Genomic DNA, 17179 nt, shown 5'->3' with positions numbered 1-17179 from the left:
CCAAGTGATTCCCTTCAATAAAACAAAATTTGGTTTCATCCTAGTTAAGCATTTTTACATTTCAAATTTAGCAGATGTTCTCCAAATACCTAACCTTGACTACATCATATTCAGCATCTAATAACAAACAATGCTTTGCGGAGTTTTCTACCTCTTTTAAAAAAAACCTGTTCATGGGCATAATAACCATATATTAGTAGATAAAACAATTTAATAAAATCTATCATATTCTTTGTATCATTCTTTTCATTTCCAAAAGATCCCCATGTATGAAGTTTATAATTACATTCATAATCTTTGTGCTTATACAATCACCTAAGATTCTTTTGCTTCTTCTTTGACACAATTCATGAAGAAAATCCATGTGGTTTCTAGGAATCCAAAACAACTTGACACCACATAATTAGTCATCATTCTGATACAGTACTCTGTTTACTTACTGGAAAACTCGTTGACCTTAAGGGCGGGGGGTTGCTTTTGAATAGATAGCTTTGAGATTTTGCTACCAGTATATTTGTTAAAGGAAGGCCTGTAGTAAAAAAAGATCTGGATGAGCATGCAAGTGACAGGTACCACAACGGGGTAGTGAAGTTAAGTAATGAAAATATAGATATCTACTTATCAGTATACAAATTTAGAAAAAACAGAGCATTTCTCACACATCTGTATGCATTACAATTGACTTTACTATCCCATCTCTGTTCTTTTCAATGGCACAATGTAGTTTGTTCATACAAAATGCCCTTTGTAGAGAACCTGGAAGACACTATGGCCTCCCCAACCTTTGCTGAGATAATCTAAGAATACTTGTTCTTCACCAATTTGAAAATTAGCACAGAGCTTTTGTTTAAAAAAAAACAGTGTTAAAACTCTTCTTTAAAAATACTTTTAAAAGAGGAAACTCTGCATCCATACACATTTAGAATAAATTGCAGAGGGGGGAAGGGAGAAGATTCTACATAGCAGCAGGACTACATTATATTTTTTGTTTTTTCCATGGTGTCCTTGGAAAGATAAACCACCCAGTAGACCATGTTAAATGCTCCAAAAGTGACAGGAAACAAAATGCGTGCATATTTATCTATCTTACTGGTGCCAGAGCTGCAGGCTGATGGAGCAGGAGGAGAAGTGAGGCATGGGGATTTTATGGGCACTCCCAAAACATTTGTCGTAGTCTGAATCTCTTCCAGTCTAGATCCAAGTAAATGATGAATGGACGGGGATTCCGTGGTGCCCTGCTGGGCAATATAACCTGTTAAAACTGGGGTAGATGGTGGAGCTGAAGGAGTTGCTCTTGCAGAAGCCAGTGTTTCTGATATATTAATTCGGCTGAATGGGTTTGGACTTGAAGATGAAGGTGATCGGGGCATAATATCCAAAGGCCCCTGAGTTAATATAGAAGAAAGCAATGAATTGTTTCCTGGATCAATTCTTTTGGCAGTCTCCAAATCTGGTTGTATTATGGTTTTCATTCTTTTCCTCACATTTGAATTTGAGTCTGTACACTGCAGTATTAAAAGAACATCATCAGTGATTTTGAAAATCAATATTCACACAGAAGCCACAAACAACAAATTTGATTCCCCTCCCCCAGCTCTCCTGGGTAAACAATTAGGAAATACAACTATATAAGCTAATACTAATTTATCATAAAGCTACATGAACAGAAACTATACATTTTCTATCATCACTCATACCCATCTAATCAATTAGGGCAGGGCCTTCCTAAATTTCTTCCTCTGATAAGTCCTTTGGGGACTCCTCTTTCTCTGGTCTGTTTCCTAGGCAATATCCCTTAAGTCTGACAATATTTTTTAATAGCCAAAAAAGGGGGCATAATTTTGATAACTTAGAAATAGCATTTAGCTGTTTAATGTAAACCTACTGCTTATCAAATCCAATCTGATCGGTCACTAGGACCAGAGGGTTAGTCTTCTGAGCTTTTAGACTTCTGCTGGAGTGCATCCTCAAGGAACTTCTGTCTACCAGAATGTGTGCAGAATGTGTGCATTCTATATATACTATTTATGTGGATGCCTGATTGTGTGTGGCTTTTTATTTGTTGATTGGGGTGTGAAAGGCAAGCTATTAAGTCATTGGCCGTTGTTTCCCTTGGTTCCTAAGTACAGTACCTGATATGCTGGGGGTAAATCAGCACTCCTGTTGACTGACAAGGGATCAATTTCCTGGTTTTTTACTGGTCATCAAATCTCTTCCTTTTACTACATAAGGGCAAAAACCCCATGTCTTTTTGTTTTCCAGGCCTATTTTATTATGATAATTAATTTATTTCTTAAAAGTTTGTAAGTCACCTTATCACAAATAGAGATTTATAATAAAAAAATTAAATCTATATACATCAAGCAAACAATTACAGTGAATATATAAACTTTACATGTTACACTATTAAAATGTCAGGTTTTTGAGATTAAAAAAATCAGACCAAGACAAATTACTTTAAAATTACTTTACATGTGTGTGGGTATATATATAAATTCTATAGTGTGCGTGTGCGTGTGGGTATGTACATAAATTCTATTTATATTTATATTAAAGATGGAAAGAATTCTAAAGTAATTTGTCTTAGTCTGATTTTTTAAAGTGTGTGTGTGTGTGTGTTTGTAGATTTTCACGGGTATAGGTATGTAGGTCTTGGCATATTCGGGTCTTTTTCCATGTAAGGTTGATAGAATCCTGGTGACATTTCGATGAAATCCCACTCGTCATCTTCAGGCTGGTACTTTCAGCTTTGTACTCAGGTGAACAAAGCATGGACTGAGCTGTCGTCCCTTTATAAATATTGGTGGGTGGGTGTAGAGTGCTGGCTCAGCTGCTGCAAGTGGGTTGGTTGGCTGTGTTGAAACATCCTGATTAGTTGGTGGGGTAACATCTTGAGTAATTGATGCAGTTGATGTATGCAGATTAGTTGATGTTTGCAGATTAGGAGTGACATAGTAGTTGTTGCAGTTTGATGCTTGCAGACTAGTCAGTTATTTTGTAATTTATGTCTGTGGTGTAACATTCTGGGTTTTGGTTTGGCTGCAAGTTTGTGGTTTGGCTGTGTGTTTATGGCGTGTGTCAGTTTGTTTTGTGTGTGTGTCAGAGGAGAGTGCAGCAGTTGGAGGCACTGCTGTGGATTGGCTTCTAGGTGGTGAATGTATTTTGCCTGTGGAGTGGGTTTGGGTCTGATGAGGGTGATTGGTGGTGACTTTCTGTGTATTATGGGTCTGGTGTCAGTTTTCATGGCTGGGATTCATTTGTTGATTAGGGCTAGTTTCCAGATGTCAGGTATGTGGGAGGTGTCATCACATTTATTCATGTTGTGGGGGTGTTTCTCTATTTCAATGGCTTTCATAATTATTCTTTTTTTGGAGTGTTTGGTTTTGGAAATTAATTCCAAAATTCTCCACAAAAACAGTATCAAGACAGCCTTTGGCACTGACCAAAAATAGCAGCATCTTAAGAAACCCCCAAAACAAGATCCAGCTAGAAAACCAAGGAGTCTATGAAGTACCATGCAAAATCTGTCTAGCCACATATATTGGACAAACTCATAGGAGAATAAATGCAGGCATTGCAGAATACAAGAACGCGGTGAGAAAAGAAGAAAAAATTTCCTCCCTTTCCCAACATCTCAAAACAACAGGACATGAAATTGATTTTGAAAGAACTAAATTAATTTCCAAAACCAAACACTCAAACAAAAGAATTATATATATAACAAATTACAATGGTACCTCTACTTACGAACTTAATTTGCTCCGTGACCAGGTTCTTAAGTAGAAAAGTTTGTAAGTAGAAGCAATTTTTCCCATAGGAATCAACGTAAAAGTAAATAATGCGTGCAAACCCATTAGGAAAGAAATGAAAGCTCAAAATTTCAGGTGGAAGGAGGAAGAGGAAGAAGAGGAGTAGGTCAGTCGCTGCCCAGAGCAAAAGGAGCATTTCTTTTCTCTGGGTATTGGCAGAGGTTTATTCTCTCTCCAAGCGCTCAGAGAAAGGAAAATGCTTTGTTCACTCTAGACTGTCAAAGCCTCTTTAAACACCACCAAAAGGCTCCTCTGGCAGTCCAGAAAAGCCCAAGATGGCCAGGATTAAAGAGGAAATGGCAGGAAACTGGCCGAGCCTTCATGCCACTCTCAAATTTCCTGGGAATTTTTTCAGGCTCGGGTTCGAGGCAAAAAACCTTGAACACCCAGTTCTTATCTAGAAAAGTTCTTAAGTAGAGGCGTTCTTAAGTAGAGGTACCACTGTACTTTGAATCCATTCAGGAGACTATAGCATTCCACTCAAGTGGCCGGCCCTTGTTAAATTCAACTTTAGGGACCCCAATCTGCCTGAGAACCAGCCACAGGTGATCAAAAAGCTGAGTGAGAGAGGTGGCTGATATTAGTATGTCATCAAAGTAAGGGATGATTCCAGGAATGCCATGAAGCAAATGTTCCATGAGGCTTTGAAAAATACACGGAACCACACTTATGTCAAACTGAAGGCAACTGCATTTAAAAGCACCTCTGTGAGTTACTATAGTTTGGGCAACAGCTGTAGGTTCATCCATAGAGAGCTGCTGAAAGGCTTGAGCCATATCCAATTTTGAAAAAATGGTGCCGGAGCCTAATGAGTGCAGAAGATGGGTAAGGATGAGCTTGTAAGGCACAATTGATAGTGAATTTAAAATCAGCAGATGTGGTTAGAGTCATGTGGCTTAATGAGACACCCATACAATGGGTGTCTCCCATTTGAAATGATCTGCGGGTTCTAGTATTCCCTGGGAAATCAACTTATAAAGCTCTTTGTCCACCTTGGGATGGAGTGCAAAAGGCACCCTCCTGTATTTGAGTCTGATAGAGGCCACCTTGAGATCTAAGTTAAGAAATATGGAAGTGCCTGTATATTTATCTAGTTGTCCATCAAAGACCATGCAAATTCTGAGGTCAAGGCCTTGAGGTCATCTGCGCTGGTGGAATGGATTCTGGTGCTGCTGAGCCCAAGAGTCTGGAATCAATCCTCAAGGTCTCTGGGCAGCTTACAACAAATAAAAACAAAGTCAAAAGAACAATTGAAAAAATAATTACAAACCCTAGTAAAAGCCATATATATCTATCAATATCTCGCATGCCTCGATTTAGATAGTATCTCATTTGGTTAATGGCCCCAGGCCTGCTGGAAAAGCCAGGGAAGATTACCTTTAAAGGAGCCTTTCTCAACAAGGAATTTGCCCCTACCTAATATAGGGATGGAATTTCCCTGATAATCTCTGAGATTGTTCTTGCACATTTTAAGGTTTTAAGGGTGAATCAGGCTATAATGGACTTAGAGGAGCCTGTGTCCAATTCCATCTAATAGGGAGAACCCTGAAGCTGCACTGTGAGACAAAAATTCTTGCTGGAGTCTGAGGAACTGTGGCTGATTGACATTGCAGGGTTGTAGTCTCTGGAGAATTCTTCTCTGGAGTTGATAAAGTTGCTTTTGAAGTTTGGTCTTCTGAATGAACATATGTCTTATAGAGTGGCAGACTGGCAGACCTTAGCCAACTGTCCCTTTCTACCGCATTGGCGTCAGATGAGGTGATTTTCACTGCAACTGCAACAAGGTATCATGAATGTTTTGCTGTCTGTCCGTTTGTATCTTTGTAACATGGGCCAGCTCACTTCATCCTGATCATCTGTGTGGTCATTGGACACAATGTCATCATGGTGGACAGCCAGTTTGTTCTGAGGTGACCGCTGACAGAGTCTGGTACATTTTGGCCATTGACCTTTCAGACATTTTAGAAGCACACACCTCGTAGATAGTCTTTTCTAGGCAAGAGGTAACATTGCAGCTGCAAGTCCCCCATACCATACACCAGCTGCTCCAATAAGGAATTCTTGAGGTTGTGGAATTCACAATGGATGGCAGCTGTCCTGAGGGAAACCATATATTGGTTTATGGTTTCTCCCATACATTGTAATTTCTGCTGGAATGTAAAATGCTGCAAAATATGAGAAGGAGCTGGTGAATAGTGGGCTTTAGGCCACCAATTCTCTAGCTGTGGTGAAAATTTGTGGCCCACAAGAGTTTAGAAAATGGGTACGCTTTCTGTCATTGGACAGCTCCATGTAGTTATTCACCTGGAGGAAACACTCAAAACAGTCTAGGTATTTATCCCAGGTTTTGGTTGCCAGTTGAAAAAGGGTGAATGATGTCAGAGAAGGACAGACAGGTAAGGAATATTTAGCTTAATTGTCATGGAGGTGTTAATCTTGAACAAGGCAAAATCAGCCTGATTTGAGTGATCAGCTCAGTCTGTCTCTTCAGAATCCCATTTTCATCACCAGTGAACTTACTTGGGAGAACAACAGGATCAGGAACTGAGATGAGATGATTTCGGAATGAAACCCCTTTAATAAGAACAGCTGTCAATGAAACAAGACAGTAACCAACAACACGCAACTTTCTGTCAAGCCATTATTTATAAAGCAGCTGTCAAAATGGTCAGCCAATGGTGGGGCTGTAACTTTCCCGCTGGCTAAACTGTCAGACTACAGCCAATAGGAAAATAGTTCCTAGTTGCTAGGTAGATTTTGAGCATGAGGACACAGCAATTTTCAATTGAAAAACAAAGATAAAAACAGTTTGTCTTTCAATTGAATTCTACAGCTTATATGTTATATTAAAGAAAAATTGGGATGTTCAAATGGGTCTCAGGTTCTCAGGGTAGAACACAGGTTCTTGGGGTAGGATTCAGGGTGAGAGAGGAAAAAAAGCAGTATGGATAGGAAAAGAGCTATGGGGGGATAGGGGCAGTGAAGGGCTACCAAAATTTTTACTACCACACTGTGGGCATGGTTTATGCATTTTCTTTCAAGATCTTTTGGTGCAAATTGGGTGTTCTGGGGTGGAGCTCCATTTTTGCAATCCCACTGCGCCTCCCCCCCGTCCAGGCAGTAGCCCACCCTGGATAGGGGGAATGGTAAATATAAATAAAATAAAATAAAATAAATAAAATGGCATTAAAAGAAATAAAAGATTGAAAAAAGAAGCATGTATAATTATGCTAATGAGAACTATTGAAAGAGCTGCTTGGGGAAATGAAGTGAAGAGACTGAACTTAAAAAATGCTTATAACTGCAGAATAACTGATACAAAATATGTGGATGAAAGATGTTCTGTAACTTGTATACAGAGAAAGAGAGAACAAGGAATGATTAAAGTAAAATAAAAGAATGTTGAAAATAGATTATACATGCTGTAACTGGAAAAATATTAAAAAATAAGGATGTGGACGGCTCATGGATTAGTTGTGTAAATTTTTTAATGTATGTTTGAAATCTGCTGATTGGAAGATTGGTATGCTTATCATAGGCAATGGGAAAAGAAGCAAATTTGAATTTAAAAAAGTACAGGGATGTTTAAGTGTTGGGTAGGTGTTTAGCAGAATTTTACTTGAAAGGTTAAAGTCACATAGAACAACATTTTGGGAGTGTTGTGTGGCATTATACCCGGTCAAGAGTGTACAAACCAGCGCTTTACTCTTAAAATAGATTTTGAGATTATAAAAAAAAGTGCAGAGCAACCAGAATGACCAGAATGACCAGTGGACTGGAAACTAAAACATATGAAGAGTGGTTGCAGAAACAGGACATGGACAGTCTAGCAAAGAGAAGGACCAGGGGAGACATGATAGCAGTGTTCCAATAGTTGAGGGGCTGCCACAGTGAGGACAGGGTAAAGCTATTCTCCAAAGCACCTGAACGACAGACAAGGAATAATGGATAGAAACTGATCAAGGAGAGATTCAACCTAGAAATAACTCTGTTAATTGTTAACATCTGTTAAATGTTAAGTGTAAAACCTATTGGGGAGGGGGTTAAATCTTGTTCTATCTTTTTGGTTAAAAGAAAGTGCATGTTAAATTAAATAAATTTGAATTAAGAATATTTTATGTAAATACTGAGTTGAAAGTTGCTACATACTATTGGAACAATATATGGTATTAGATCAGTGGAAAATGAGGATATGTCATGTCCTTTTCATTGTTTATATATTTATGGATTGGTTATGACTTGTTATTAAATAAAATCTATATTATTATTAATTTCTTATTATTATGAGGATTGGTTATAGTGATATTAGACAACTTTTGAAGTGTATATTTGGTGTGTGTTTGTATATACACACAAATGCGTGCGCGCTCGCACACACACACACACATATGCACAGACATATTTTTGCTGATAATGAAAAGGAAGGAAGACTAGTATAGATCTATTTCAAGCTATTTTGCTGTCATCAGCTAACCATACTTTTATCGGGATTTGAACTTGAGCAGTCTGCCAGGTTCAAAAGAAAAAGAAAAAAAAAGAAAAAAAGAATGTGTGTGTGTATGTGTGTGTGTGTAGCCAAGACCTACATACCTAGACCTATGAAAACAAATACATGCACGCACACATGACACACACACACACACGCACACACACCAGTTTTAGTTTTGTATGATTTTCAACCATTGTTAGTGTAAGGCCTGGCATTATCCAAGAAAGTAACGACTCATGACATGGCCCACCCTCACATTCCCCAAGTGATGAGAAAGTCTCTGTTTACTAAGGTGTCAGGCAACAGTTATAAATCAGATTAAAGATTATAAAAGAATGCAATGCGGAATATGGAATACATGGAAAGGATAATAGAAGTATAAGAAGAATGGCATATCAGGGATCAAGGATCTGATATACTACCTGTTGTGAGTGGTCCACGTCCAGCTCTGCTGGTCTTGGATTCTAAGGATCAAGAAATGGATTAGTACTGGCATTGCAGGCCAGTGTTCTTGCCACCTGAGTCCGAGAGTGAGAATGAAGGGGAGTTAGAAACTGAGGAAACATTAGAAACATTATAGTACCCCCAGTTTTGGGATTGAATGAGTCAGAGGATGATGGTGAATTAGAAGAGGATGACCCTTTTAGATGCAAGGGTCAGGAAAACGTGGTCTAGACATGAATATCTGAAAAGAAGGGATTCTTGGCGTTCATAGATCTATGGGACACTTGGCCATGCCTTGACAGTATACAATGGACATTCTAAGGGGAAGTGGGTGTGGCGAACAACGTTCCTCATCATGGCAGTTGGTGAATCAAGGCTGAAAGACTTTTCTGCTTTAGCAGACTTCTTATTCATGCCATTTCCAGGTTTTACAAAGCTTCACTGAAATTGTAAGACTGGTCAAACTGCCAGAATCATTTCAAGGGTTGATAAATGATTCTCTGGCTCACATCTTGGGAACTTATCTCTGCTCATTAACCAGAAATGCTCCCAGCATGAAATTCCTTAGAATTAACCAGTTTATTGCATGACTCATTTTACCAATAGAATATTGCTATGATCTAATTTTGGAAGCATGGGTGGCTCTTTATTTCTGATTGCCCTGTCCAGACAAAACAGATTGTTCACCACCCCCACCACGCATGCTACATGATGTCATGGAAAATTATTAATCAGACCACCAGGTCCTGCTCCAATGAATGCAGGATATGGCAAATCAGTTGGGAGCTTTGCAAAATCAAATGGCCTAGCCTCCTCCTCTTCCCGCTCCTCGTCGAATCTGCCATCTAGCTGTACAAGATAAATTTACTGGGAGATGTGATTTATTTCCTGCTTTTCTGGGACAATGTCAAATGTTCATTAATGTCCACGCTAATGATTTCCCGCAAGACCCAGATAAGGTCACTTTTGTGATAAGCTTGTTATCTTACAGAGCTGCTCAGTGGGTTATGCCCTTGCTGGTCCAAAATAACCCCATCCTGTAGAATTTCCAGGTTTTCTGTGATCAGATATGACAGCAGTTTGCAGATCCTGTTAGAGTTCAGACAGCTACCAGGCAATTAAAGAAATTGAAGTAGGGTCAAAGACCTAGAGCAGATTATATCAGTGATTTTTGCCTGCTTAGCCAAGAATTAACCTGTAATGAGGTCACTTTGATAGAGGCATTCCAGGATGGACTGTCAGATAAAATACTGGATGAGCTGGCCTTTCAAGGTTCCTCCAAGCATGGAGGAATTGGAGCAGCTTTGTTTAAGAATTGACGCCAGATTCCAGACCAGAAATGCTCATCGTGCTGTGCTGCCAGATCCTGTTCCTTCTGTCACAGTGCCAGTTGCAGTACCTCGCGGTGTTGCCCAGATACCATCTCTCAACTTGCCAGTTCCAGCTCCAAGAAGGTTTGTTCAGATGCCATCAGTGCATCCTGTTGTTCGCTCAGCTCCTGCTTACAGAGAGGAACCCAGGGACCTCAGTGCAGTCACACCCTGCCTGTCCAACATAGAAAAGGTCAGACGTCGAGCCAAAGGATTTTGTTTGTATTGTAATGAGGTGGGCCATTTTTCCATCTCATGCCCCAATAAGAGATGTGGTGCAGGAGTTCCTGCTTTCTGTTCCAGCCCCTGCTCCTGTTACCCAGTTCCAGGAAACTCTGTCGACCAGAGCCTGGCCTAATGAAACATTGGGTCGGGCAGGCACCAAATCAGACTCTAGTTCTGCAGATGTGGATCCAGGACCCCTGAGATATTTGATCCTAGCTACCAAGGTATTTCTTGAGAATTATAACCAGGGCTTTCCAGTGCATGCCTTGGTAGATTCTGGAGTGACCATGAATTTTATGGATGAGGTGTTTGCTCATCATTATGCTATTCCCTTGTGCCCAGTCAAGCCTCTGATGATGATTGAGATGATTGATGGACAGATCTTGCTGTCTGAACCAATCATTTTCATGACCCAGCCTGTGCACTTAATCATTGGACAATATGAGGAGGCCATCCAGTTCTATGCCACCAAAAGTCTTCATTTCCCCTTGGTCCTTAGTTTGGCATGGCTAAGAACTCATGACTCTTGCATTGTGTGGTCCTAGAACTTTGTGTCATTTCCTAGTCTGCAGTGTGTGGATCACATATACCAAGTCTTTGCAGCTCAGGTGCAGAGCCAACCTGATATCTCATTGCTAACCAACCTTTTGGACTTTGCAGATGTGTTCAGCGAGAAAGAGGCAGGTCAATTGCCATATGATTGTGCCATTGACTTGCTCCCAAATGCCAATCTCCCAGTAGGGCACATTTACTTGATGTTGGAACTTGAATTGGCCTCATTACAGGACTTTTTGGACAAAAACCTGGCCAGGGGTTTCATCTGACCCTTGTCATTGCTCTTGTCGGCTCCAGTGCACAACTGGTATCCTTTGCCTTTGATTCCTGAACTCACGGCATGACTTAGATCAGCAACCATCTTCACCAAGCTGGATCTGCAGATTGCCACAACTTCATGCACATCCAGGAGGGCGACAAATGGAATACAATGTTTGGAGTTTGGCATGGCCATTTTGAGTATATGGTCATGCCTTCATGAATGCTCCATCTGTCTTCCAACACTTCATGAATGATACCTTCCAGGATCTGTTGGCCTAATTTGTCATAGTTTACCTTGATGACATCCTGATCTACTCCCCATTCTATATGAGTTACCTTTAGCATCTTCGTTAAGTCCTGCAACATGTGAGAAAATATCACATTTATGCAAAGTTAGAAAAATGACAGTTTTACTAGACCACCATTGAATTCTTGGCACATCTTATTTCTTCAGAAGGCATTGTGATGGATCCTGGAAAGGTCAAGGCCTTGAAAATGCGGCAGCCCTGGCATCAGGGGAAAGATGTCCAGAGATTCTTGGGTTTCGCAAACTATTACCAGACGTTCATCCTGAGCTTTGCACCCTGACCACACCCCTCACTCGGCTCCTGCAAAAGAAAGTTGTGTTCCAGTGGGGTGATCCCGAGCAGCTGGCATTCCTGACTTTAAAGAAGGCCTTCATGAAGAAACCCATCCTCAAGCATCCACACACTCATTGTCCCTTTGTGGTGGTGGCAGTTGCATCAGACATTGCCATTGGAGCTGTACCTTTTTATGAGCAGTCTCATCTATGTAATTTCTTTATTCCATCCTCTTCCCCATCCTAGGTGGAATGGGACATCCATGCTTTGCCTGTCACAGCCAGTTGTCTCCATCCACCAGAATCATTCACACAGGGACCATGTTTGGCTCTCTGTAGTACAAGGTGTTCCTGTCCCAGGAGAGAATGATAAGCCTTTTGGCATCATTCACTGAGTGCTGGCACAACATATGACTACCTTCAGTCTGCTGTATCACTGGTGGGCAAAAGGCGAATACTACAGGGGGACACCGAGGTCACCTTCCTGACTTCCAACTGATCCAGAAGGGCCAGGTTCATGGACCTTATGTCCCTATCTGGATTACTGCACTGGCATATTCAGCAGAAAGAGTGGTTGCTTGCCCAATGGTAGATGCAGTGGCCTGATCCAGGCTGCATGCAAATGACCACCTGACACCTGAGTGGCCCACCTTGATGCCCCAGGGGCATGTAAACATATTGTGTTAGTTTCTCGCAAGTATAGTCTACAACTTGGGAAGCTTTTGTAATTGGTGTAAACTGGTGGGGTATTCACCCCTTCAACTGTTTATTTTAAATATCCTTCAATTTTTCTGCCAGGGCCTCGTTAAGGGTTTCTCTCCCAATACCTCTGCCAATGGTCAACAGCCACTGTTTTGTCATGTCAGTCACTAGACTTTCTTGCTGTATGTCCACTGATTCAGAATTTTCCCAGGGATGTGTATTGCCTGTGTCCTCCAATTGTCCACAGGTTTCTGACAAGGGGTTTGTCCTAGGCATTGGTCTTACCAGGGGGGCATTTGATCCTCTGTACTCCGCTTCCCTTCTTCATCTTACTTATGAACTATGTTCCTTGTCATGGTGACTTTAGTCTGTTGTAGCTCTGAACTGGCACGCCTGTCGGCACGAAGTGTCCTCTGTGCTGTTCCTCCTGATAGGGCTTTGTTGAGGTTAAATCCCACCTTCACCCTAGAGGTGAATTCGTATTTCTACTTGCCACAGGAAGTCATCCTCCCTTACTTCTTCCCTTTCCTGTCTACTGATTTAGAGAGATTATGGCACACATTTGACATGAAATGAGCATTAGTCACATATTTTGAACTGTACTTTCACATTTCACCAGACAGGGGTGGTTCTCTCTTCCTTCCAGTCTGCCTCCCTTGGGAAAAAGCTTTCTTACCTGGTGGTGGGTGATGGATTCATGTGGACATTTCCTTGTGCTATGACCTTCTAGCTCTACCTCTCCTGGGGGGGTTGTTGCTGCCTATTCAGTGCGCAATGAAGTAATCACAACTGTGTGCTCGGCTTAAGAGTCGATCAAAGTCCGCCATTATAAAATTGATTCCTTTGCTTTATGTGAGGCGGATTTTAGTCACTGGGTCTAGCATAAGGTATCTATGGGTCAAGGTGGTCCCAGCCAGACTTACTTGACCCTTCTAGTTTGGGCTGGAGAAGGGACGTTGATATACCCTTTCTGATATACCCTTTCTCATGTACAGGAGTTAGCCTCCAAGACTCATCCTTCTTAGGGTCTGATAGGGTGTAAATATTGTATATATGTTCTGTGTGATGGCTCTTTGTACATAGTTTGTGCTGTGTCTTGTTCTCTGTAAATATGTCATGACTTTCTAACCTGTGTTTGCTACTATCAATCTTGTTATATAACTATTTTGTTCTAACCTGGAAGCTACATGCAGTCTGTTTTTTGTCCTTCATCAAAAAAGAAGGAATGTAAGATGGAGGGCACTATTTATACTTTTCTAAGACTCAGTCCTGATTGGCTAACAGACAAGGTCAACCCATCCTTGGAGGCTAACTCCCCTATATGAGAATGGGCGTATCAGGTGAATACCAATGCCCCTTCCCATAATGTTCCAGAATTGCCTGTGGATCTTCATTTTCTCAAGTAGCAGCCACCAGGTTGAGATGTATGGGAGCCAATTCTGATCATCCATATGGCTTTCTGCCTTATCATAGCAGCAGCCTGAGCAACACCTGAGCTGGTAGAGCACAAGCCATGGTCTCTGCCTACCCCAGAGCCACAAGGTGAGCTGTGGAAGAGAGGGGCACACGGTTGTGAGGTTGCCTGGCACTGTGGGCAGAGCCTGGGCTAGCAAAAATGTGCTGGAAACATCTCCAAGCATCCAGAGAGACAGAACACCTGGCCTTCCCTGGCTCAGTTGATCTATGGGCCACAATTAACAGCCATGAGGTGACCACCAGGAATGGGTTCTAAATCTAAATCTAAATGGGCTCTACTGGTTTGTGCATGTGCTTGCAGGTGCAATGTTTCTGTGACCACGCAGAAGCATTTCAGGCAGGTAGGTGGAGCTTTCCGCTTCCCACCACCATCGCTACCAGTTTGCTAAACTGAGCCTAACCGGGGGCAGCCCACCACTGGTGACCATACTCTCTGCCTCCTATACCTCAAAAACAAAACAAAACAAATAAACAAAAAGACCTCTGAATTTTTTTTTAAAGACCCTAAGTGCTTATTTTCAAGCCTAAAAGAAAATAAAACTGGATCTTATTTTCAGGAAAACACAGTATTTTCTACCACAGAATTACAAGTGAATGGGACTAGAATCTGAGGCTGAAGTGAACATTGGGAAGGACTAAAAGTAGATTGACCATTCCCCCCTTTTCTGATACTCCTTTCTCTCTTGTTTTTTCTCTTCTTGAAAAGCTTTTCTCCTCTCTCCCAAGTAGCCAGGAAAGGAACCTATACCTGTTATCAGTAGTCTGCAGACCCATTGCTGTTGCAGATGATTGTACATGGCATTGACATTGTTTGTGGAGGAGGGCAAGGATCTACAAAAATAGCAACAATTGCAAATAAAAGAATAATAGCAAACCTCCAAACTACTACTGGCACAAAGCAAAGGTCTTCATGAAGAATGAAATCTTGATTGTTTAGCAAGATTACATTGGTAAAAATGCAAGATTTGTCTCAAAAGATGGAAGTTCTGTTGTGCATTTTCTGTGGGAGAACAGGATATGTTCACAATGCTGCGGTTTCCCCATGGATCTTAATGCTAGATACCATCAGATTTCAAAGACACGGATTCCCTCTTACATTTGTGATGAAATGTTGTCTATATTCCCAGGAGGGAGGAAGTGCATTTAGAAGAGCAAGATACATTATTTAGATAGTTTGTGTGAGAGAAAAGGATTAAGATGACTCCTCCCTAATAGTTCACAGAATGAATATTTTATGGTGCAAATTCTCTGATTTAGTATCCTATCTATGGATGAAAGGAAACTGTTTAAAGAATCTCAATTTACTTTTGGAGTCTGAGAACCTTATCATGTGTACTAAGGAAATGCCTTCATTCTTTCCTCTGCTAGAGACAGATAAACATCTTGCATGGAGAACTCAATTGCTGTATCTAATAAGTAAATAGCATCTCCACAACAATTCTGATAAATGGCTAGAATTCACCCAAAAAGTGGGAGTAGCTCCAGAGAAAAGCAGCAAAGGATTTTTGCTTTGAAAGGATACTATTTAGGAAAAATACCCTATTTTTCACACTAGAAGATAATAATAATATTAATATAATAATAATAATAATAATAATAATAATAATAATAATAGCTGACTATGTGAAGGAGAGCAAAGAGTCAGCGTTGATGGAGGTCAACAATAGGAAGCTTCTCAAGGTGAAGCAAACCAAGGACCAGTATAGAAAACCTGTAACTCTGTTATTTCCGGTTCCGGTGGTAGCAGGAAGAAGGGAGGGAGTTGTAGCTCCCCGGATGACAGGTGAAAACATCTTGAATATCAAGAAATTGGCTGTGTTGGCAAGTTTTTGTCTGGCGGTTCTGGCAGGGTGAATTGTCCCTGCCCTTGGAGCCCCACCGCCCGAGACCTCTGGCTGCAAATTCGGAGCTATACCCGCAGCGGAAAGATCAGGCTTCGATCAGCTGGGCTGGGGAAAGTGGCGGCCGCCATTGAGGGCGGGCTCATGGCGAGAGACTGAGAGAAGGAGAGGAGAGAGAAGTAAAATGAGGAGAGAATGATGGTGTTGGCCAGAGGTGGGGTCACCTGAAACGGCAGGAACAGCCTGGGCCCACTGGATGGACTCGAGATGCTGGTGCGCTGTTTGGTGAGAGCGCCCAGTGTTGGAAGATCCGCCGGGGGAAGGGCATGTACCGAGAGGGTCTGTACTGAAAGGCTGGGCCGGCTGTCGCTGTCGCTGCCGAGGTGGAGGCCTGAGAGAGAGAGGAGGTCAAGGGGATATCAAGGCAATGCCGAGGCGGCACGGTTAGTATTTGGAGACCCTGCAGTTCCATTTTGGCAAATAGAGATCCAGGGATGTCGCTCAGAAATCAGCGATGCCATTGGAGACCACTGGGAAGCGACCAGCGAGAACCGGGGGTCCGGGTGGAGCCAAGGAGCTGGATGCAGAACCAGGACAGAAACAAAAGACCTGAGAGTGCCACCGGCCAGCGCCAAAGAGCCAGAAAAAGAAAAAAGGGTAACACCAAGAAGAGACCTTTACCCAGGACTGGAACATTCCCCCTCCCACCCCTTGGGATATAGAATACTCTAACAATTCCAGAACTTAGTATTGAGAACATCACTTGCTGCTCACCAATTTCCTTTATTCTATACATATATATATGTATGTATCTATTTTTATATTATATTATATTAACACTGCGAGACCTGAGCTGCCTTCCTTCTATAAATACTGGTGGCTGGGTGTGGCTCAGCAATTGCCTGCTGTGTAGAAACTTCCTGGTGAGTCAGTGGGGTAACAATTGGGGTCGTTGATGTAGCTGAGGTATGCTGATTAGTTAATGGTTGTAGATTAGGCGTGATATCCTGAGTAGTTGGAACTTGCAGGTTACTTGATTGTTTTACAATGTGTGTTTTGAGTCTGGTTTCTATGGCTGGCATACGCTTGAGGGCTGGTTTCCAGATGTCTGGTAAGCGAGAGGTATCATCCCGCTTGTTCATATTTTGGGGATGTTTTTCTATCTCGATGGCTTCCATGATTATTCTTTTGCTGTAGTGTTCTGTTTTGGAAATTAATTTGGTACTGTCAAAATCAATTTCATGTCCTGTAGGGGAACCATCCTAGTCTCCCTTAATTTTAAAATTCCAGCTAAAAAAACGTTTGACACATACAGAATATAGTTGTCGGCTATAAATAAATTAACTGCCTTGAAATGGTCCTTGGTTGGGCCTAGAGGCAAAAAGGAGCTGTGACATTCCTTCAATATACCAGGGTGATCCGACATA

At 41.5% G+C, this 17179-nt stretch overlaps 1 protein-coding gene across 2 annotated transcripts in view; it reads right to left on the bottom strand.

Annotated features, from left to right (window-relative positions):
• Nucleotides 1-971: 971 nt before the first annotated feature.
• LOC139170317 (gamma-aminobutyric acid receptor subunit alpha-4-like) overlaps nucleotides 972-17179 on the bottom strand; it is a 216793-nt gene continuing 200585 nt past the window's right edge. Inside the window, exons 7-8 of one of the 2 annotated variants that reach the window (XM_070757343.1) lie at nucleotides 11198-11224; nucleotides 972-1498 (exon numbers count right to left, since the gene is read on the bottom strand). In XM_070757343.1, coding sequence (XP_070613444.1) covers nucleotides 972-1498; nucleotides 11198-11224 — 554 coding nt within the window. Of the gene's footprint in view, nucleotides 1506-11197; nucleotides 11225-17179 lie in introns of both variants that reach the window. The other variant, XM_070757342.1, reaches the window with a different exon arrangement.

The sequence above is a fragment of the Erythrolamprus reginae genome, chromosome 7 (genome assembly GCF_031021105.1).
Source record: "Erythrolamprus reginae isolate rEryReg1 chromosome 7, rEryReg1.hap1, whole genome shotgun sequence".
Lineage (NCBI taxonomy): Eukaryota > Metazoa > Chordata > Lepidosauria > Squamata > Dipsadidae > Erythrolamprus > Erythrolamprus reginae.
This window is presented reverse-complemented; position numbering and strand designations above follow the sequence as displayed.